The 22,364-nt window shown below is 46.4% G+C and overlaps 1 protein-coding gene across 1 annotated transcript in view; it reads right to left on the bottom strand.

The window, feature by feature from the left end:
- Positions 1–22,364, bottom strand: part of MELTF (melanotransferrin) — a 421,114-nt gene that overhangs the window by 46,794 nt on the left and 351,956 nt on the right. Inside the window, exons 13-14 of the mRNA XM_069618617.1 lie at positions 6,617–6,684; positions 6,337–6,524 (exon numbers count right to left, since the gene is read on the bottom strand). Of these exons, the coding sequence (XP_069474718.1) occupies positions 6,337–6,524; positions 6,617–6,684 (256 nt within the window). The remainder of the gene's footprint in view (positions 1–6,336; positions 6,525–6,616; positions 6,685–22,364) is intronic.

Here is a 22,364-nt window from a genome sequence, read left to right as displayed (position 1 = left end):
CAATGATTGCAAAATGTATTGTAGCAGTAGTATCTAAAAAAATAAGGTACTGTCCCTCGAACAGTAAGCAGAGTGTGCGTGCGTTTGTGCGAGCGCACGTGTGTGTGTGTGTAAGATAGGTGGGGATGGGGGAAAGCATATATATGCGAATGTATCAGACAGCCTCCTGTACTGGTGTTTTTTCTAACAAAAAAACGGATGGATAGAAGGTTCTGAATTAATCACAACTGCTGGCCTTGGTGGCCATTTTTCCACACCATTGTTTATTAGATCATCTGCCTTGTTGCAGAAAGGACTAGCTATAAGAAAATTAGACGTATTGCTGCCAAAAATGGTAACAGTCCAGCCGAAGCGAGCAAAGGGGCCAATATCAGTGCATACCCTATCTCACTTATAGAGGCAAACTATAAGCAAAAACTCTGATGGGTGCAAGATTCTGAAAGAATCACAAAAACTGAGATTGCTCTGGGCAACCTTCCACACTATCATTTTTTAAACCAATCCGCACCATTTGCAGAATGCACCGACCATGTGCAATACAGGCCAAACTGCTAGGTAAGACCCGAAATCTGCATGTTCCTAGCAACACAGCTACCAGACCACATCTAAACAATTAAAAACAAACTAAACCTAAGCAGCCACTGAGATTCTGAACTAAACTGACGGTTGGGCGAGAAGCCATAGAGAAGTGATAGTTTCAAACTATAGTGTTTTGATAAAATCACACTAATAATCCAGTGTTTAGGATTAGTTGACATATTATATAAAAAAGACATTTAAAAAAAAAATCTGTAGGGTTTAACATATGATGGAAAAGCAAACAGGTTTAATATGTTTAATATTCCGAAAAATGTGCTGTGTGGAAATCATAGGGTTAGCAGGTGTCATACCACCCACTGACTGATAAAAGCCAACCCTGAGCACTCCTAAGTGATGCCCACCCCAGTACTTCCTGTGGAATTTAAAAATGCCTTTAGTGCACCCTTTCACCTTGTTTAGTCAAATCTTTGTCGCTCTTACATTTTCCTTTCAGCAGATTTTGTCGCATTATAATCTAGTTTAATAGATTATCTATGGCAATGGTAGCACCCAGTCATACTTTTGGACATGCGGATAAGCTAAGACTAGAAAAGTGCTGAGTTTCAGAAACTGTAGGCAAGGCTTTCTTGGCTCCTGTGACTGTATAAACCGGAACGAACAAAGCCTTGCTTAGAGAACGCTAATTGAGTTGGGGCGGAGAGTTCGGAGCATTGATTCTCCTTGACATCTCTGCGGCTTTTGATACGGTCGACCACCAGAACCTTCTTTGTTGCCTCCATGAGGTGGGAATTTCAGGCATTACGCTTAAATCGTTCTCTTCTTTTTTGTCAGATCGGGTTCAAACAGTCCCCCTACCGCCTTTTACTTCCCCGCTTACTGTGCTGAAGTGTGGAGTCCCACAGGGCTCTGACCTATCTCCATTGCTTTTTAATCTTTACATGCAGGCATTGGCAAACCTTATCGCCAGCCACGGAGTAAATTGTTTTGCCTATGCTGATGATACCCAAATCTTGTTTCGCCTTAATACGCCCTCCACTGATCCACCTAACAAGGTGAAAAATTGCCTTATTGAAGTCAGTGACTGGATGGCCAATAACTGGCTGAAGTTGAATGGTGAAAAAACAGAGGTTCTCCTATTTGGTTCCAACGCAGAGGGTCAGCTGTGGACTAGTGATCACTGGCCTTCCTCTTTTGGCGCCTACCTGGAGCCTTCTCCTGTGGTGAAGAGTCTTGGGATTAAACTCATGTCCTCTGGATCTCGGGAAGCCCAGGTTTCAGCAGTCTGTCAGATGGGCTTTATAAAACATAAGGTTTTAACAAGGTTCTCCCTCTCCTCCCAGCTGCTCTTAGATAAAAAGTTGTTAGAGCCTCTATTATGAGTTCTCTAGACTATTGCAATGCTATTTACCCTCGGCAACCTGAGAGGCTACTCCAAACCCTCCAAATTCTCCAGAACGCTGCAGCACATCTTGCCCTCAGAGCTCCCAGACTTGTTCATTCTTGAGAACTCCTGATTCAACTACATTGGTTTCCCATCAGAAGCCGAGTAAAGTTTAAGGTTCTCTGCATGGTCCATCATGCTATCCACAATGTTGGTGCTGATTTTTTATGTTCCAGGATTCAGCCCTACATCCCCAATCGCCCATTGTGCTCGACTCACAAGTCTCCGTTACTTGTTCCTAGATTCTCTTGGGCCAGAGCTGGAGGGAGATCCTTCTCGGTTCTCGCACCCATGCTCTGGAACACTTTGCCTCTAGACCTTCGCAAACCTCAAGAGTTTTTTTCCATTCCGCAAGGCTCTAAAAACCCACCTGTTCTCAGCTTAATTCTTCTTAAATTTCTTATTCAGTCTCTCTCTCACCACTCAGCGCTTCGATACCTTACCGTCTTTGTGCACTCTATAAATACTCTATACAATACAAAACAATTGACGACACAAAAGGGGGGATTGTATGCCCCACGACAGGAGGCATTCAAGGAGGATTCATTATGCGAGGCAGTTAAGGAAAGTTTAATATCATAGAAAGAGTTAACATGAAGGAAGCAATGTAATGTGCTGGGGGGAGGTGAGATATTTCTGCCAGAAGGCCTAGTGATAGCTTCCAGAATGTCCCTATATGTTGAGTCTGTCTGCTGACTAGTGACATATACAGGTGAGGGATTTAGATGGCAGATCAGGTTAGACCGTAACCCTGCTGATAGACACAGGATGCTGAGTCCTTGTCTTGCAAGACAACAATAAAGATGTCTCGGTTTTTGATGCAGTTCCTCCCTAGTCCTAAATCATTACCCAGAAGAGTACAACATTTTTAGTTTAACAGATTAAAAAGAAATGTTAATAGTTTAAAAGCAAGATATTAGGAAGCGCTGTTTTATCATCAAGCCAATTTCTTGAATAAACTCTCTTCAGAGGTGGATTAAAGCTCATCAACCCAGCATGGATTCTCATTTCCCCCCTGATGATTTGTACTACAATTCCTATGATCCTTCACCACTAAATATGCTGGCTAAGGTTGGTGGAAGTTGTAGTCTAAAATATCTGAAGGGTAGCCATGCTTCAAATTAAACTTTAATAACGTATTCAGTTCGGCCTGGAGCATGACCATTGTTCACTATGTTGTTGTGCGCCACCAAAATGTCCAGAAGAACATTGCAAAATATTACAAACAGCACACACTTTTTCAGTTGTTATGCAGTAGCCAATTTTTATAGTCAGTTTCCAGGAATTACACAATTGATGGCTACAACTCACATTTTGCTAAATGTCTATTTTGATAAAGAAGAATGTCCATTTCTTACTAAGAAAAGTAGTTGGTCTATTGCATGGTATGCACACACCACTCCTGGTTTGTGCAGCTGCACAGGATAGGGGCTGTTACAACCTTAGAGAGTGGATCCTTAAGGTCCTCCACCAGGGTCTGATGGCATGCACCATTGTTAGGGAGAATTCTCATAAATGGCTAATTTCCCTTAGCTAATGAGTCCCTCAGCAGCTTTGCTGGATTTATAGGATTTCTTTTTCACCTGGTAAGAGTGTGAACCTTTTTCCCACTCTTACATGTGTTTTGCAGTGTGTGTTTTTATCATTTGTGTGATTTTGGGCTCTGGAGCCTCACCTACTCCATGAGCATCATTTTTGTGTGTTACACAGCACCTTCAGGGTTGTCTTTTAGACTTCCCCCTGACTCCATTTTTCTGGGACTGACTACTGTCCCCAGAAACATGTAAAGTTGCCAATAACTTTATGTAGTCTCTTTAAATCACAGACCCAGTACAAACCATCTTACATGGAGTATTGGAAAGGGTTAATTCCTATTCCTTTTTGTCTGTGTCTCTTGAAGCACTGTTTCGATCCTTTTACATCAAGACTTGGCTGGTGGCAGTGGTAACTACCCTAACTTTTCTACTGTGGTTATCTTATATAACCATGGTATTGTTTTAGGCTATCATAGTAGCCTCGAACATAAACCCATTTGACCAAATACACCGTATTTTGGCTTCGGCTGGGTTTATTCGCCATTTCCTTTTGTTAAAGTCTTTCTCGTGTTCTTCTCGGCACGCCAAACCGGGGTTGATTCCTTTGTTTGCCGTCTTTTCACGGGCTTCTGCACAGAAACCCTCCTTAAGGCGCCTGAAACTCTGGGTAGGCAGGATGTGAGGGAGGGGTCTTAGGACCCGTGCCATGGGTTCCCTTGGTAACCCAAGTCGCACTCCTGTTTGATTGGCCGGGTGACTGTCCTTGCCAGGACAGCCACCTTGCTCTGTGATTGACAGCCAGGTTGAATGAATGGGGGAAAACTGCATAAAAGGCAGGTCTCTGGGACTGGAAAGGCAAAGTCGCCACTGGAACGAAAGAATCAATGAGGAGCTGATGGAAGAGGGCCCCTACCACGACTGAACCGCCCGGTGAAGCCCTGCTGCAGGTCCGAATCTTCAGAATCCGCCGACAGAGAAGATCCTCCAGGAAACTTCTTCCCCTTGAGCTGGTGGTACCAACCACTTCGCCCTAACTGCAAGCCAGGACCCCTCCTCTGGTCGAATTCGCTGTACAGAGCTACAGTGGGCCGGATAGTCAGGAAGGTCGGACGCAGCTTGGGTTTTAAGGAGCGCACCTTTTATTTGTTGCTTTGCTCTGCTGCTGGTTTCTTCCCTGGGTAGTGCAGGACCCTCCAGTCTTCCTACTTCATATCAGTCCGACAGTCGCTTCAGGAACCGTGGGCCTGCTGGAACTACCAGGAACGTCTGCCTCAGCTACAGTTTCCTCTTAGTTTTAAGGTACTGTGCAAACCCGGTTGCTCGTTTCGTTCAGCCACAGGGAAACTGTGTGAAATCTTTCTCCAATCCGAGGGCTTGTCCTTCTCCTCTCTTTGAACTAACTTTTCTACCAACCAACCTCGTCCGAAATCCATGGCACGAACTTTACCGCAAACAACCCTGAACCGTGTGATCTTGGGCAAAAGACCTTTGTCCTATTGACTTTGGTCGTAAGCCTTTTCTACCTGATTCTATCACTGTAGTTTCTCTTGCTCTATTGCCCTGAGTACTTACCTGTTGGTGTGGTTCAATTTCTATTAACTTTGTCTTTTCCCTCCCTTTTAAATTGCTGGAGTGCCATTTTGCTCCCACTTCATTTTGTGAGCTTAACTTGTCTGGAATTTAAGGGAAGTGGTGTGGTGTATTAAGAGTGTGATTTTTAAACTGCTTATAACAGTGTAATGTTATACAACTGAAGAGTGAAATGAATGTGTATTCTTTTACTTGAAAACCTTGAGTCAGTTTGCCTGAATCATAGTAATTGCTGTCCTTTGTGTAACTATTTGATACTGCTCACTTACTCTTGAGATAAGTCTGGCTGCTCAGCCATCGCTACCACTTTACTGTGTAGTACAGGCTTGTACCAAAGGTGAATTTGTACTGTCACTTGTAGTCTTAATTGTGTGTGGTGTTCCCAAAGGGTACTGCATATAATTCTGCCTAACAACCATGGTGGGGCAACACTGGCCAGTTGGAAGTCTGAAAACTGTGGATCTGTGGCATCGAGGGAGGCCTCACCTCCTTGCCCTTTGCATGGGCTCATAGATCCGGCTTAGTAAAGGGGAAAAGCTTTGGGCATGTCCATTATTGCACCCAAGTCATGTGGAGCACTAAAGGGTCCTTAGATCCTTTCTTGTCCCTGACAAATTCCTGTGGTGGCAAGGGTAGCCAAAAGGTAGACCAACCTTCTGATGTCTCCCGATTCCATGGAAGGAGCACACACAAGGTCAAAGGGACGTCCCTTGTTGTCGTGGGTGGGGAGGAATTCCCTCAAGAACAACCTCACAGGGAATGCACACCCACTTCAATATTCAATATCATACAAGTGCCCTAGTAGGCCCTCTTTAATGCTGAAAGTGTGGCCCAGAAATGACGAGGCCCACTTCTGTGTGGACCCTGCAGGTTTTACAATATGAACACGGGGTGGAAACAGACCTACAATTCACCTAAAGGAATACACAGAGCATATGCGATTTCTCTGAACGCCCCAGACCTGTGTGGGCTCAATGCAATGTAGCTAGCAATATGCACAGTATCTCCTCAGAAAGCTCTTTCTTCAGCAATAGCCTGGGTCGAGAGGAAAATTGCCTAAGACCACAAAAGGATAGAATTCTGCACCAAATCCTGATAATCTTGGTCGAACCCCAGATGCTCTTAAGTATGACATCACAAAGAATAATTCTGCAATGATGGAAAATGTTGACAGCGGCACTTGGAGATATCGATATCAGGCACATCTATCAAACCACATGCAAGCCTCACTCCAGCTTTCTGTAGCAGTCCAGACACAGCATGTATGTTGGTGTCCGGGCGGACCATCACCGCACGGGCAGGCACCAGACCCCAGTTGCAGGACTCGAACTGATGGACCTCTGCTCGGGCTCCATTTAGACACAACAGCTGGAAATCAGTGGCATTTAACTTGGAAGCCCATGATGATGTGTTGTTACCTGCAGTGGGGTGACAGAGAGCGGCCATTATTCAGCTGCAATAACCAAAAGAACAGTTTAGTGAGAAGCTATTAAACAATGTCTGTTGATACCATTCGTGTTTTCGAAGACCGTCGAATGCTTGACAAAAGCCACATCACCAGGAGCTTCTACCAGGCACCTTAAAATAAATGAGATAATCACATTGTTGATGCATTTAGAAATGTATATACAGTGTTTTTAATATTAAATTTACCAAAGGACTAATTCAAGGTTTTGCGGTAACAGTATGCGACAAATGATGCAGTAACTGAATTAGGTATCTAGTACTTAATTAGGTATCCAGCAATTATACCTAATAAAAAAACCATGAATTAATTTACAGCTAAAACATTTACAATGAAAAATATCTAATTAAAAAATATATATGTATATATGGAGAGTGGGGATATAGGGAGTGGGGTAAGGGGTTAAAATGGGTGGAGGGTTTGGGATGTGTTTAAAATCATGGGGAAATGGTGGGGTAGAGGACCCCCCCAAATGAAAATTAAAAAAATATATATTTTTTTGGTTATTAATGTTTCGTTATAAATTCATTCTCTTTATTTTCATTCGTTAAAATCACATAGAACCACTGAATTACCACAGTTTTTACAGTTACCACATATCTATATTTTGAGCTTTAAAGACTAAACCAAAGCAATAATCATAAAAAAATAGTAAGTACACGAGCAAAATTGCATCGTTTCCTGGATATTTGAGTAAAGAATTTAGGTCTAGTTAATAAATGTTGTATAATTGTTGTCTAAATCAAGTATATTGTATGTGTACGACTGAAAAAAGACAAAGTCTTTTTCATAGTGGTAGGAGGTTTGTACAGTGTGTAAACATTTATTTATTTATTATTACATGTGTAAGGCGCAACAGCTTATGATAACGGTTACATGTTCGAACATGCTTAAGAGATTGGTTACAGAGTACAGCAAGCTTCAGCGTATGGTTACAGGTTATTTAGGTCATGAGGAGGCATACTTAGGTATATGATTGCAGATTGGTTACAGGTTTCAATTTTTTTGGATATGGTTACAGGTTATGCAGCTCGTAGAGAAACATGCGTGGGTGTATGGTTACAGGGTATGCAATGCATAGATGACGCATATTATAGGCTTTGCATATTGAGTTGTGTCAACTAAAGAGGGTGAATGCTTTTGCTTGGTATCCTGAGAAAATACCCCAGGTTTTTAGTTTTTGGCTGAATGAGAATAGGGCAGGATCCATTTTGATGTCCAGTGGTAGAGCGTTCCAGTAGTTGGCCACCATCACAGGGAAGCTTGAGCAGCCTGCTCTTTGTCTATAGTATCGGGCTTGGTCAGTTGTCCGAGGTAGGCAGTGCGGGTGGGTCTGGCTGATTGGTTTTTTACTCTCAGTTTGGAAATATAGCGGGGGGCGGTATTGTTTAGACATTTATGTGTGTGAGTACTTTAAATTTGATCCGGTCCTTCACTGGTAGCCAGTGAATGTTTCTTCTGACGGATGAAATGTGCTCTGATTTGGGTATATTCAAAAATGCTCTTATGGCATTGTTATGCACTATTTGGAGTTTCAATATGTTTTTAAATGAAGAACCTGCAAAGATGGCAGTAGTTGATCCTGGAGAGGATGAGTGCTCTTGCCAAGGTGATGCAGTTCTCGTCTGTCAGATACGGTCTACAGGCCGTGATGAGTTTGGCTGTGTAGGCGCATGCCGAGGAGATGGCGTTGACTTGCCGTGAGAGTGTAAGTGAGGAGTCGAGGTAGACTCCTGCGGTTATAACTTCTTTGGCAGTAATGACCTTGTTTCCATCTATATTGAAGGATTGGTCCAGAGGTGAGAGATTTTTAAGTTTTTTCTGGCTGCCCAGAATCAGGATCTAGGTCTTATCATCGTTAAGACCTAGCTCATTCTGGGCCATCCAGGCTTGGATCATGAGGTAGATTGTATTAAGGGCGTTTGTGTCTGTGTTATAGTCGCCCGTGATAGGAATAAGAATTTGGGCGTCATCAGCATAATTGGTATATGTGACGCCCATAAAGTCCAGCTTATCGAAGAGCTGATGCTTAAAATGTTTTACGCATAGTTTTACACCATGAAATTTTCAACTAATTATCCTGGTAGGCTCCTCTGCACGCTGCTCCAAATCCAGAAGCATCTCCGCTCGCATATTATTTTGATGTGGGCGCAGATGCTTTGGATTGCTTTGAAAGCTGCCTATTTTTTCTACTTGCTAAAGTCAGGTGTATTCCAAAGTAATCTATGTTAATGCCTCTGGTATGAATGGAAATGGTGGGTGGCACTCATGACTCTTTAGATATTTTGGCCACCCTGATTTTATTGCATTATTCACTCCTGAACGTGCAAACAATCGTTATCGCACGGAGAGGGCTGCTAATACGTTACTGCACAGGTAGCCAGTCCTCTATGCAGGGCCGCCCCTAGGAATTGTGGGTCCAAGTACAGCAAAATAAATGTGGTCACCCTAATTTGCATATGATATCGCAGGAAGTGACATCACTTCAACCTGAACTCAGAAGGATGAAACGTGAGGGGATTTGAATCTATGGCCAGCAGTTTAAATAGAGATCTCAGCAGTAGGAACATTAACCCAATGACTATCAATGCTGCATGTATATTGATTTATGACACCCTGAACATAAAGTTACTTTCTTGTCGTCTACCTACCCCAACACACGCACATAGACACTTGGTTTTTTACGGTAGACTATGTGATATACAAAATACAATAACATCGTATAACAGGGCATAGCAAAAAGTTTCACTCATTCTCTGTTGGGCAGTACTCTGGATGGCCCATGCCACTTTGCTGACTGGCAGCAAATTGAGAACAAAGTTAATGATGGCTCTGCTGAGGCCAGTCCTCGATACTACAAGCGATTGCATTATTTTCCCAGGATCACACATTGTAGTTAAGCAGTGAAGCTGGGATTTTAACGCATGCACAGTTTAACTTCTTGAACACATACCTTCCAAGCTCCACTTGGCACAAATATTTAAAGTTTCAATTTCAGGGCCTATAATGTCTTGTTGAGCAGAGCTCTAAAGTTTCCCATGGCTATGCATGAGAATGCAATCCAGTCCTGATTTTCTAAATTTCAAATAGGCGAGAAAAAAAACACAGGTCCCAGAATCCATTAACAAAAAAACGGGAACTTCATGACCTTCTCACAGATGGCCTGAGAAACTTCAGAGCTCAGTTTACTTATAAAATACACATATCACATATTATAGCAACATTACAATAGGTTAATCCTTAGAGACACACGTTAAAGGAAAAGAATATTGTTATTATTTTATTGTCCACTTCCTGAATGGAAAACTAGAAGCCCCACAATGCTAAACATTACAAGGCTGTTTTTTTACACCACTACTTGGATAAAGGTTACTTTTGTGACAACCCTCCAACAGGCTGCTGTGCAAGATGTTAAGAGCATTTGCCTATTCATGTAAAGCAACCCTTTATTTACATGTCAGACATCATGACAAATATTTAAAAGGGGAGCTTTAACTGAACACCTTCTTGCTACTGCACTGAGCTCATCATTGTCGAATAAAGGGTGTTCTGCATAAGAGAAAGGGGCAGGTTGCAGGTCATTAAATAGCCACAGGCAGCCCAGTTCAGGATGCTACACGTGGCCTTGCATAAGAATGGCAAGTAGCCTGATCTTTGAAACTGCAGCAACTTGGATCGTAACCCTTCTCGGCCTGTCGTGGCTTCTTCCACAATGTAAACACACATGAGACCGAAAGCCCCGCCCTCTTTTGGTGTGACTACAGCGCTGGAGAATCACAGAGGGAAAAAGAGGGTCAGCATCTTTGCGGGCCCCAAGAGCACAAGGCCACGTGCAGCTGCACATGTTGCACTTGCCTAGCGTCGGCCCTGCCTCTCTGTGCAGTATCCGGCCACAAATAAAATTAGCCTCTAATTCGCTATGAACTAAGGAGAGTACACTTTTTATCCAAGTAAGGGGAACGTTTCAACTGTGTCAGTCTCGTACCTGAGAATCTTAAATGCCCCCTTGATTCTCCGAGGCTATTTCACGTGACAAGAACCGCGATAAGATAAAGCTTTTACAGAGAACCTAAGCATGTGCAGGTACAATGTTTACAGCATGCTTTCTCGCTGTGAATAGAGGTCAACCCCATACACACATGCTTGCGCTTTGGAACTCTGGTCTTCACAGAACAACTCGTTAGCTGTGAAATGGCACCCTGGAGGGACTACCCCACTGACACCCTTGCTTATTAATTTATTGTACCCCTCCCCTGTACAGCACTCCAAGGCCTCCCATCAAGGTTTGCGTTGGAAGAAACTCCCTTAAATACATTCCATATTCATCAGTTATCCCTAAAACGTGACTTGGTGCCACACTCGTGAACTGTCCATCTGGTGCATTAGGTTCCTCAAACACACCTCCTTCTCAGCAGTTGAGCATGTCATGGAACGTGAAAAGGGGCTCTGGCTAGAGTTCCCTTTGCTTGTTCCATGGTGGCCATCATGGATTGGGTTATTTTTCCTACTGGAAAAAGGCTTGACAGAAAAGAAATATTCATCATAGAAAAGCCAATTTTTAAAAAGGACATTAACACCTTGGAGGTATTGATGGGGTACACATGATGATCATTCCCTCAGGAGCTGGAATTACTGGCCGTCTAACAGTCCGCAGACCTCGGGCTGGTGAGCTGTTATCATCCAATACGGCCCACCCTCAGGAGACTATTGCCCAAATATGCAATGATATTTGAAAAAAAACATTGGGAACAGCTAAGGAAGACTGGCCCTTTGCTTCACTCCTAAACACTGGTACAGACTTCCACACCCCTACCCTCCACCAATCGAATTCAGCCTTCCCACTCCACTGTCCCACAAAAGAATATATGATTAACAGTTACCCTTTTTTTAAACTTCCTTTATTAATGGTTGTATTCCTCTCCTTGTTGATGACAGCCATGTTTGATAATTTAAAGAAGTCTCAGCATGAGACATGCAGACTGAGATCTGAATTCAAGGCCTAATTAGTCCTGAATATTAACATATGTCTGCCCACCATCCCGACGCCTAAGGGGCCCACAGTGCCAGAGTCAAAGAACATGTTTTGCCCGTAGCTCCCTGTGATTATTTTGGAGGGTGCACCGAGCCCAGACAACCCACAATTTAGGAAGTATATATGCACGTTCTAAGTGCAAATCTGCACTTTTTAGTGCAGGTGTTCACACGTATGTGCATGTACATGAATTTAGATGAAACAACACAGGAGAGGACAGGCCCACTCTGGTTTTCTACTCAATATACCTTTCTGCCACTGGTCTTCTCCTCCAAACATTTTCAGTGCTCATCACATCACGAGGGAGGCAGTCTCAGATGATGATGTGATGGGGAGAATATAAATATATATTATTATTATTATTATTAAGTTTGATATGGCGCAACATGCCCGCAGGCCTCAGTGTGCTATATAAATAGATATATATTTCCTTAAGGCAGTCAAAGGATTAGGCCTTAGTTATCTATGTACCTATGTTGTTCCTTAATAAAATAAAATATTTATTTATTGTGTCATTAGCTTATAAAAACATTAACACAAATACAGTACAAATAACACCATAGAATATACATTAAAACCTCCATATTATTTACGTTATAATTCACACACATTAAATACATTTCAAATTTCCCTCCGCACAAAGCAACACATTAGAAATAGACATTTAATAACAAATAAAAATGAGTGCATGCCTTAAAAGGATTTTGGGGGCGCATGGCTCTGGAAAGCAGGCGGAGCTAGAGTCTTGTGTGACTGGTTTACTTAGAGTATGTATGAAATGGAATGAATCAGCAGAGAATGAGAGGGTGACCGTTTGTGAGACTGCCCTTCATCAGGCACTTGGGGCTGAGGTGGCTTGGAAGCAGAGCGTCCCGTCCTTCTGGTGGTGCACTGACCAGGCCGGACTACCTCCAATAGGACAACATTCCCTCCAGACAGCAGCGAAGTCAAGAGAGGGTGAGGCATCATGATTGGCTGTGAGGAAGGGGCTGAGCAAAGCATGGGGGCAGTGAGTAGGCATAGAACGGAACAAGGTCTGTGCAGTAAGTTCTCTGCTGCCTCAGGGTTTCCAAGTCCATGTGACGTAGCTAACATGCCCAGACAAAAAGAAAGGAAATCCCCTGAGTGTGGGCTACAAGACGAAGCAGTGAAAAACCATGTCAGGTGTCCTCAGAACCAGAAATAACAATAAGCGCGCGCACCCACATGAAAGGTCTAATCGTTTATGGTGTATTCGAAAATGATGTGGCTCCCTGCAAAATATGGATGCGACTCCCTGCAAAATATGGTGTTCTGTTATCTCTCCATCTGGCTGCAACTGACTGGCTGCATTGGTCATTGGGACAATGCATATTATTATTACTATTATTATATTATTATTATTATTATGGTACTTATTGAGCATGGACCTACAAGGGTAGGCTAACAACAGGAAGGGGGTGGGGGTGATTTGTCAGCAAGGGATCTACAAGAGGAAGGAGGTCAACCATTCCAGGGCCTGATCCGTGATGCCCAGGTTCGAGTCTGAGAGAACCTGGACATCACGGAATGGCCCTGGAATGGTTTACCTTCTTCCTCCTGGACTGACCCTCCCAGGTCCAACTCGGGTCCTTTCTCTCTGCCACCTCTCTCTCCACATGTGGTGTTCCCCAGGCCTCTAACCTCTCATCAAGGCTCTTCAATGTCTACTTGGCCCCTTTGGCCCACCTGATCTGTACCTTCTCCTCTAACTTTCAGTGTTATGCAGATGACACTAAGCTGTCTTTCAGGCTCCCCTCAGCCTCCTCTCCTCTCTCGCTCATTACTCACTGTCTATCCGCAATTCAGGATTGGTGCGCCTCCAACGATCTCTGCCTTAATGCCACAAAGACTGAGATCCTTCTCATTGGGACCCCTGCTCCCGCTTTCCCTCTCACACTGTGGCTGCCCTAACTGAGCCCTCTTCCTTCGCCTTCCTGTGAGGCAAAAAACCTTGGTGTCATCTTCGACTCCACTATCTCCTTCTCTCCTCACATTATGGACCTGTCCAAGAAGGCCCACTACCTGATGCACCTCCTCAGAGGTATTCTTCCTTTTCTCACTTTCCCCCAGAAGCTCACTGTGTCCAGAGCCCTGATTCTCTCTAGGCTAGACTACTGCAACAGTCTCTTTCTCAATTTGCCATCCTCTACTCTCCACCCTCTACAACTACGCTTGGCCTCAACACCAGGGATTGTATCTCTCCAGCCCTGGCTGCAAGAATCAAGTGCCATGACCCTCAGCCCTGATCCCCACTGGCAAGCCCATTGGCCAGGTGGAATCAGACTTCGGATCGCAAATAACGCCTGGTATCCGCTTCACAGGCCCTCTTGGGGCCAGTCCTGGCGCCTTTGGCACCAGGCTTATAAACTGGGAAAGACATCTGCTTAAGGAACTACTTTATTTAGGCTTTCAGCCAACATGGAGGCATCCACATAGCTTGATTCCTAGAACCAAGCTATGCAGTATAGTGTTTTGGGTGTGGTGGCCTAGGGACTACTTTACCTGGACTACTTTGCAGAGGCTATTTAAACCACACCTGAGCAAGACAACACGCTTCGCGTTACTTTGCTTCTAGCAACGTGACGCTCAACGTGTCCAGCTTCTCACGAGCCTGGCAGGATCCGGACCTACAGAAAAAACAAAGAACATCGTTAGCAGCAGAATCTTACCTGCAATATCCATCCTTCACTGCTCGCAGCTCCTGGACAGCTCCGTTTGGAGGGTTCGCTGCCCAGATCGAAGGACCTGAGAAAGGAAGAAAGACATCATTAAAGAAGGTAGTAGAGACATTTCAACCACAAATAGCTTAAAGACTTACCTGGCTTGTTGTTTTTTGACCGGTACAGCTCCGGAACTCCACCCGCACTGGGAGCACACCGCGACCTACGAAAAAGAGAAAACACGGGTCAGTGAAGACAAGACATCGCCGCGCTGCGCAAAGTGCCTACTTACCGCATCATAGCGCTATTGTGCACCATCATTTACCGGTGAAAACCAGCCTGCCCAGTTCGCCAAGCGGACGCTCCATGCACCTATGGGAGAATAAAAAGAGACATTATCGAACAGAGAAAAGGCATGCAAGAATAACAACGCCATAAATCGCAATAAGACCTACCTGAAAGACATTACTTGGGCCGCTGTAAGTGAAGTAACTGGATCGCCCGTGCCCACTTAAGACAATGCGCCCCTGCCCAGAAAGCAGGACGGAGAGCCCACCAACTTCGATAAAAGGGTGCGAAGAGAACCCAGAGGGGCTGAAATCACAAGAGAGGTGGGGGAAAGCTTACCTTGGTCGTCCAATCCTAAACATAGTCTTCATTTTCAGGTGGAATTTCACTGAGAACCGCACCAGGGAATCATTAAGAAGGGCATCAGCGACCAACTGGCTGGGTGGCGTCCCCGTGGATACCAGGTGAGCGTAACATCAAGTTCAAGACCCTGTGGATCGTCCACAAGGCTTTCTGGGGCCTGCGCCCGCACTACATCCAGCTCTCTCTTCCAAAACTCCTTCCTTCCCGAGCCCTTCGCTCAGCCTCCTCAAACTCTCTGAGGGACAGACGTTTCTCAAGGCAGAGAGATGGGTTAGATCTCTCTCCTCTGCAGGTGCCTCTCTCTGGAATGGTCTCCCTGCCCCTCTTAAACTTGAGCCGGACCACCAGAAGTTCCGGAAGCAGCTCAAGACCTTCCTCTTCGCCTCTGCTTTATCTCTCTCTCCCCTGCTGACCTACCTGTCTGCTGTGCTGGCTGGTTGCCGGGCTAACCTCAGAGTCTTACTGGGTACCAGGCTCCTCCATGACCAGACCCTGCTGCACTGCCTCTGGGCCTCTGCGCACTTAGGGTCCGTAAATGTTACCCTACAGTCCCCAGCCTCCTTTCACTTATCCAGAGCCACTCTGCCCTGGCTGTACGTACTCAGAGCAATGCTGCCCTAATGGCACATCCCCCTTCCTTTTCCCTGGCACTTCCCCCTTCTCCATAGCCCTGCACTTTGTGTTTCGCACTTGCACGATCTAAGTGACACAAGGCCTAGTAAGATCGTTGTTCTCCCTCTGTCTGTCCTCCATTGTCTTGTCGCAAGTAGAAACACTTGTGTACAGGCGCATTATAAATGGCTCATATCATTAAAAGAAATGGGAAGACGGGGGCGCTGTTGAGCAGCCGGCAGTATGGCTGCCTAGCTAGTGTGCTCCGTGGCTCCTGAGATAACGGCGGCATCCGTCATCGAGGCGCCCTGCAACTTTCCTCACTTCACCCGGAGAGTACTGGGCATACGTGGGGAAAAAAAGGAGCAGAAACGAGTGGCCGGTCCCGTGTTTCGGCCCTGTGCGGCCTCCACGCTGGGAATGAAGGGTTGCGGACGGGGCGCCTGTTGTGGCATCCGCTGACGGGACATGCTGAAGAGGTGTGTGCCGCCGGGCCCCACCTGGGCCTGCAGCTTGAGGTGCGGAGGAGCAGAGCTGCGAGGGACCGCGGCTTGTGCGGGGCGCAGGTGCGGCCTGCCCCTCTACTGCTGCTGCCGCCGCGGGCCTCGGTGGACTGCGGTCGGCAGAGGTAGGTGTCCCCCCTCCCTGTGGGGAATCTGGATCGGCGCTCCTCCCGCCGCCATATCCCAGTGCTGCAGGAACTTTTGTTTACTTTCCTGCTCCCCTCCTCGTCGGCCCGCGTATTGGGCCGCTCATTTGGACTGTTGAGGACCCTCTGCTTCCCCCACGCTTCTGTGCAGGATCGTAGTGACCCACTGGAGTGGGGCCTTCCCCGTCTCTCCCCCCCCTGCAGCCGCGATCTGTGTGTCGGTGGGGCAGGCTGTGCATGTAGCGCAAGCATACCACCATTGCTGTCTCATTCCAGTTGTGACCTGGGATACGCTGGCCCCTGCGCGAGGTTTGGATTCGGCAAATTCAGCTGTCCTGAGGCTGTACTGGCCTACATTCATTACTGTGATACGCCTGAACGCTCAAGCCTTTACTGGTAATTGCGTCTGGTGTGGCATGGCGAAGCTTAGGGGCTCCAGCCCCGCTTGGATGCGCTCACTCTGCATTGCAGGATCCACCCACTTGCATCGCTGAGAAGCTCCCCCCGACCTCTCCTTGCCCATGCTGTGCCCCCTGTGGGCTCCCGGGCCCTTACAGTGTTCTAGGAGCTACATTGGTCACACTTGGGATCACCTGCTGATACTGAGCTCGCCTGGCTCCTCTTCTGTACCCCCACTGCTATCATCTTGCTACGGCTGGACCCTGACTCCTCTACTGTGGGGTAGCCACCTCGCCCCTGAACTAGTACTGCTTGCCCACTGCGGACAGTGACATTCCACTGCATCCTCTGTGTGCCCTCCTTACTGCCGCTCGCTCTGTGCCCTACCTAGTGAGGTGCCTACCCCCACCCTACAGCTGTAATGCCAAATAGAGCGCAGGGAACAGCTAAATCGGGAGCAATGGACACATTTGCTAGGACAACGCCCAGGCCAGAGCAGGGCTCTGTCAGTGCAGACTGGGAGGACACGGAATCGCCGCCACCTCCCCCTCATCCAGATCTAACTACTATAATGAAATCCATGGCCAAAAACTTTGCAGCCTTCCATGAGAAGCTTGATAATATCAATGCCAATGTGGCCTCACTAAAAAACAAACTGGATCAACATGCAACTAGATTAACGGAGGCGGAGAACAGAATTGGAAATACCGAGAATGGCGTTCACGCCTTACAAAATACGGTCACGGATCTTGTGCGTGACATGAAACAGATCAAGGCTAAGTGTGATGATCTTGAATCCAGGTCACGAAGAAATAATATTCGAATAGTGGGTGTTCCAGAATCGGCACTTAAGGGGCGAATGGAACCTGCGGTTGAACAGCTACTGAAAGATCTCCTGGACAACCCCGTCCTATCTCCGTTTTTCACTGTGGAGTGAGCCCACTGGGCACTGGCACCGCGTCCAAAGCCAGGTGACTTCCCTAGACTGATAATAGTGAAGCTCTTAAGCTATAAGGATAGGGACCACATACTGCGCCTAGCCAGGGGAAAAGGCGAACTACGGCTGGACTCACAAGTCATTCTGATCTTTCCCGACTTCTCTTTGGGGGTGCAGATGGAGCGGCGGCAGTTCAGAGGCGTGAAAAAGATGCTACGAGAAAGGAAAATTGAATATGCAATGCTCTTTCCTGCTCGCTTGAAATTCACTTATCGCAACAAACTCTACATCTTCACGGTCCCTGAGGAGGCAGTCAAGTTTATTGAAGCTCAAATCCCACTGGCGGAACCTGAGGGGGATCTAATTGACAACGACTAGGGTCTTGCCTTGCTCGTCTCGCACAGCGTCCTGCTCTGTGGGGCGTCCGGTGGCCCCCCTTCCGGCCACTCGTTACGTCCTTCCAGCTTTGCAACGTTTGAATTTGTGGGTGCCTGACTGTCATAGCCTTGCTGGCATCACCAATAGAAGAAGATCATACCTCTGGCTTGTTCTACTGCGCCCCTGCTGGCTGGGGTTGGGTCCTAGTGATCGGGTCGCACATGCACTCACCTTGTTGGCTCTTATCTGATCAGATCCCACATGTCAATGTTAAAACTTGTTTTTTGTAACTGTATGTGACATTTCCGTTTGTAGTTCCATGATGTTTCATCACAATGCTATTAATCAAAGTTGGTTACACGGCAGCAGAGGCCCCCTTTGCAGCTGCAATGTCCTTAAAAGCGGAGCTTATAAAGTTGTGCCCCTGTTGGGCTGATGTTCGTGCGGTGCCGAGTTGGGGATGGCACGCAATTGGTTGCTCCTAGGGTGGGGAATTTTACACTGCTAGTTGGGACTGGGCGGTGAGGGGGGCGGGTGGGGTATTTGGGGAATGTTATACAAAATCTGGCAGGAGGGTAGTGTCTGGTACTGTGTGGTGGTACGCTCATGATGCAGCGGCGCTTAGAGGGATGGGTAGGGCCAGTGCGTTCAGTTGGGATGTTTCGTAGTCTTTATACATGTCTGTTAAAATGATGACGTGGAATATCCGGGGGTTAACTAATTTCACTAAGGCTCATAAAATTACTGCTTATGCGCAAAGACATGGGACCAAGATACTCCTACTTCAGGAGACGCACGCTCTGAAGCACCTTGCATCAAACCTTGCACAAGCCTGGGGCCCCAACAGGTTTTACACGCAATACTCCACTCAATCAAGGGGAGTTCTGACTCTCATACATAAATCAGTAAATTTTATGCTCCATTCGTCCCATATTGACTCAGGAGGCAGATACATGATCCTTCACTGCACTCTGGCTGGTGGGGAATGCCTACTGGTGAACTCGTATGGGCCAAATATTGATTCCCCGGAATTTTTTGATGAGTTGTTCTCCCTCCTCTCCAGATATGTGAGGGTCCCCGTTGTGTGGGCGGGGGACATGAACCTTATTCTAGACAATTCACTTGATAGAATGGGGAGCACCCGCCGAGCTGTGTCCCGGGCCGCAAAGCGACTGAAAACACATATGATGTCCCTGAATCTATATGACGTTTGGCGTATGCTACATCCCCTGGAAAGGGATTACACTTTCTATTCCACCGTACACAATAGCTCGTCCAGAATTGACATGTTTATAGTGTCTGGCTCCCAGGTGGGCAAGATAACCGGTGTCAAGATACTGGCGCGTACACTTTCTGATCATTCCCCGGTATTGATGCAAATTCAACTAGGCCCTGCCCCTCCTGCCCGCCCTGCCTGGCGGTTTAAATCCGAGGCTTTGCGCGACACAGTTTTTAAAGCCGAGGTCCTATCGGATGTTAACACCTTTTTTGATTGCAATAAACGTCATGATACCTCTGAGGGGATCTGCTGGGAGGCTTTCAAGGTGCTGAAACACAAAGGGTATTCTATATTTGATGACCTCTAGAAGGTCAAACTTGCATTCCTACCGTGTATTCATAATACATGTTAGCACTTAATCACGGTCTGTGGAGAAGAATTTATGTTGTACCTATTACATGTGTATACTCAGTACATCATATACTTTTAAACAACCACCTATGGTGAACAAACTCAAAAAGGAAATTAAGAATCTGTGGCCAATACTGAATACTGGACAACATAATTTGGAAGAACCAAAATTTGCCCTTAAAAGAAGAACTAATATTAGAGACAAACTAGTAACCACATTACGTGAAGACAAAGTAAAACAGACTGCAACAATCTGGCAAAGTAGCTATCCAACAGGACACTCCCCATGTGGGTCATGTTCGATGTGCCCGCAAACGGCACGTACAAAAGAAATAGACCTGGGATTACGAACTACTTGGGTACAACGACATCTCACTAACTGTAACACATCAGGAGTGATCTATTTGATAGTTTGTCCATGTAATCTGAAATATGTGGGCATGACAATGAGACCAATTAAAAAACGGATGATAGAACATCGGTCGTGCCTTAGAACCAAAAAACTTACAGCTCCAATGGTCAATCATTTTATAACAAAAGAACATGGCCCTGAAGACTTTAAATGGACAGTCATTGAAAAAATACAATTTCCTAAAAGAGGTGGGAATTATCATAACATCCTCTTGAGGAGGGAACAAAATTGGATTTTTAGACTAAATACACACAAGATCGGTCTGAATGAACAAATCCAATGGAATGAGCTGGCAGTTCTCCCACGTTGATTCATTGGTAATGTCTTTAGAACTCCTGTTTTTGACCCCCTGGCATAAAAGTTGTTACAGCCACTATAAGATAGGCATCTTTAATGATAGTAATTGACGCCTTGAGTTAGTCATTGGCCCTCATTACGACCCTGGCGGAATTCGGAAAACGATGGCGGAAATGCAATACCGCCATCGAATAGCGCTCGGTGCGACTATGACCCGTCACCGCAAAGTACGAAGCCATTAGCGACACCGTAGTGAACGCCAACGCTAACTGCACCAAGCACGCGCGCCATGCCAAACCGCAAACACCACCATGGCGCAAGGGTACGCCAATTCCGACCCTAGCGGACATGTACCTAACGCCATCAAGCATGGCGGAATGTACCATTCCGCCATGGTGAGAAGTACGGCATCGCGAATCAACCGTAAACGGCCCCACTGAGTGCCTGTACACCGCTCCCTGCCCACAAAGTACAACTCCCCGTAGGTGCAATGAAGTCACAATGCAACCAGTGAAATGTACAAGTCACCCATGCATGCCAACGAACAAAAGAAACACAACAGGGGCCAATGGGAGCTGCAGGGCACAGATGGCACGAATACAGAAGCCATCCCAATGGACATGACCACAGTCCCCCACCAAGAAATGCACGCAAACACAGGCACCTGTGACCAGCAATATTCCGAGAATCACATCATTCCACCAGTCCACCTGGCTGACCGGCATCTGTTACACAAAACCCAATCCCCCGCCCCTGAGCATGACAACATTCAAACTGTCATATTGGCAGCCCCCATCCCTGACCTCACGGGCTTCGTAGGCAAACGCGCCCAGTACAGTACCACGCAACTAAACTCCGAAGTGGAACCCAATGCAGATCTCCTCACAATACATCGCCCCCCAAATAGGCATATGCCACATCACTTGCAAAGAAAAACGCTACACGGGCCAAATCAGAATAGAAATTTAATGCACATCAAAATCACCAAGCCCATACAGCCATCAGGCCATGAACTCCAAAACACTTTTCACCATTGTGGGCTGCATCCGCAAGAAATGACCAGCCACTACTTGTGTGACGCCCTGTTCCCTCATGGTACACAGAGCCACATTCACGTACGAAAAGGCAACATGGAAGCGCACAGAACCGCAGGGCCGTCCCAATGGGGAGGCACTAGTCCAGCTGAAAGGCCGAAATGTTGCTCCGAGCCACCAGTACTGCGTAAGGGCATGTGGGCCATTGGCGATTGTCCCATAAGATCGTAATGCTGCTCCACTGATTAACACGAAGCAGCAGGTGTCGGGAGTAAAACCCATCTGCAGGAGTGGCATACAGATGGCAGTGGCAAAAGGGGAGGAGATACCTGTCAACCAAAAGAAAAGAACAAGAACAGAATGGCCATCAGAACTACATTCGAACAACTCACTTCAATGATCACACTAAATCCACAGCCATATGCATGCTAGCCCACTCCAAAGGATCATCACCACCCCAAAACCACTTGCGACTCATAACCATCTATATCGAGGTGCAAACACCATCACAAACGAGTGTACCTGTGCATGCGTCTGTCAAAACAGAATCCATCAGATGGGAATGTTAACGTGCATGGACACAAGTGTCTGAGGGCGCGTCGAGACAGGGAGGGCTCAACAAGGCCAGATAGACGATGGTCCCACTATGGCAGCCCTGCATCACATAGCGTAGGGGAGGCGGATAGATCCCAAGAAGCCCTGTACATGGCAAACTCTGTATCAAATCACCTGCCCATGCATCCATTCATCATTCCCTCATCCCGGGATTAAAACGCCTGAATATTTACTCACATAACATTAGAAATATCCATTGAGTCTGTGCGTTATGCAGCCTGCAAAATCCACAGTGCCCCAGCCCGTAATTCCAGTGTAGTGAAGTAACATGTATTTGGGAACGTCCGGCCTCATCGCCCACGTCGCAATTGCGCATCCCAAACTATTCATATCAATCATTGCATCCTCGCCATGGCCCCTGTCTCAAGGACATTGAACAATAGTACGTTATATTTGCAGTCAGACTTGTGGGCATTTCCTCGCCGCTAGCTGAAAACCGAAAGCGCCGCCCTTCGAATTCCTCATT

Source organism: Ambystoma mexicanum, chromosome 10 (genome assembly GCF_040938575.1).
Source record: "Ambystoma mexicanum isolate Mex_15411 chromosome 10, UKY_AmexF1_1, whole genome shotgun sequence".
Classification (NCBI taxonomy): Eukaryota; Metazoa; Chordata; class Amphibia; order Caudata; family Ambystomatidae; genus Ambystoma; species Ambystoma mexicanum.
The sequence above is the reverse complement of the archived record's forward strand: the minus strand, read 5'-3'. Positions and strand labels throughout refer to the sequence as shown.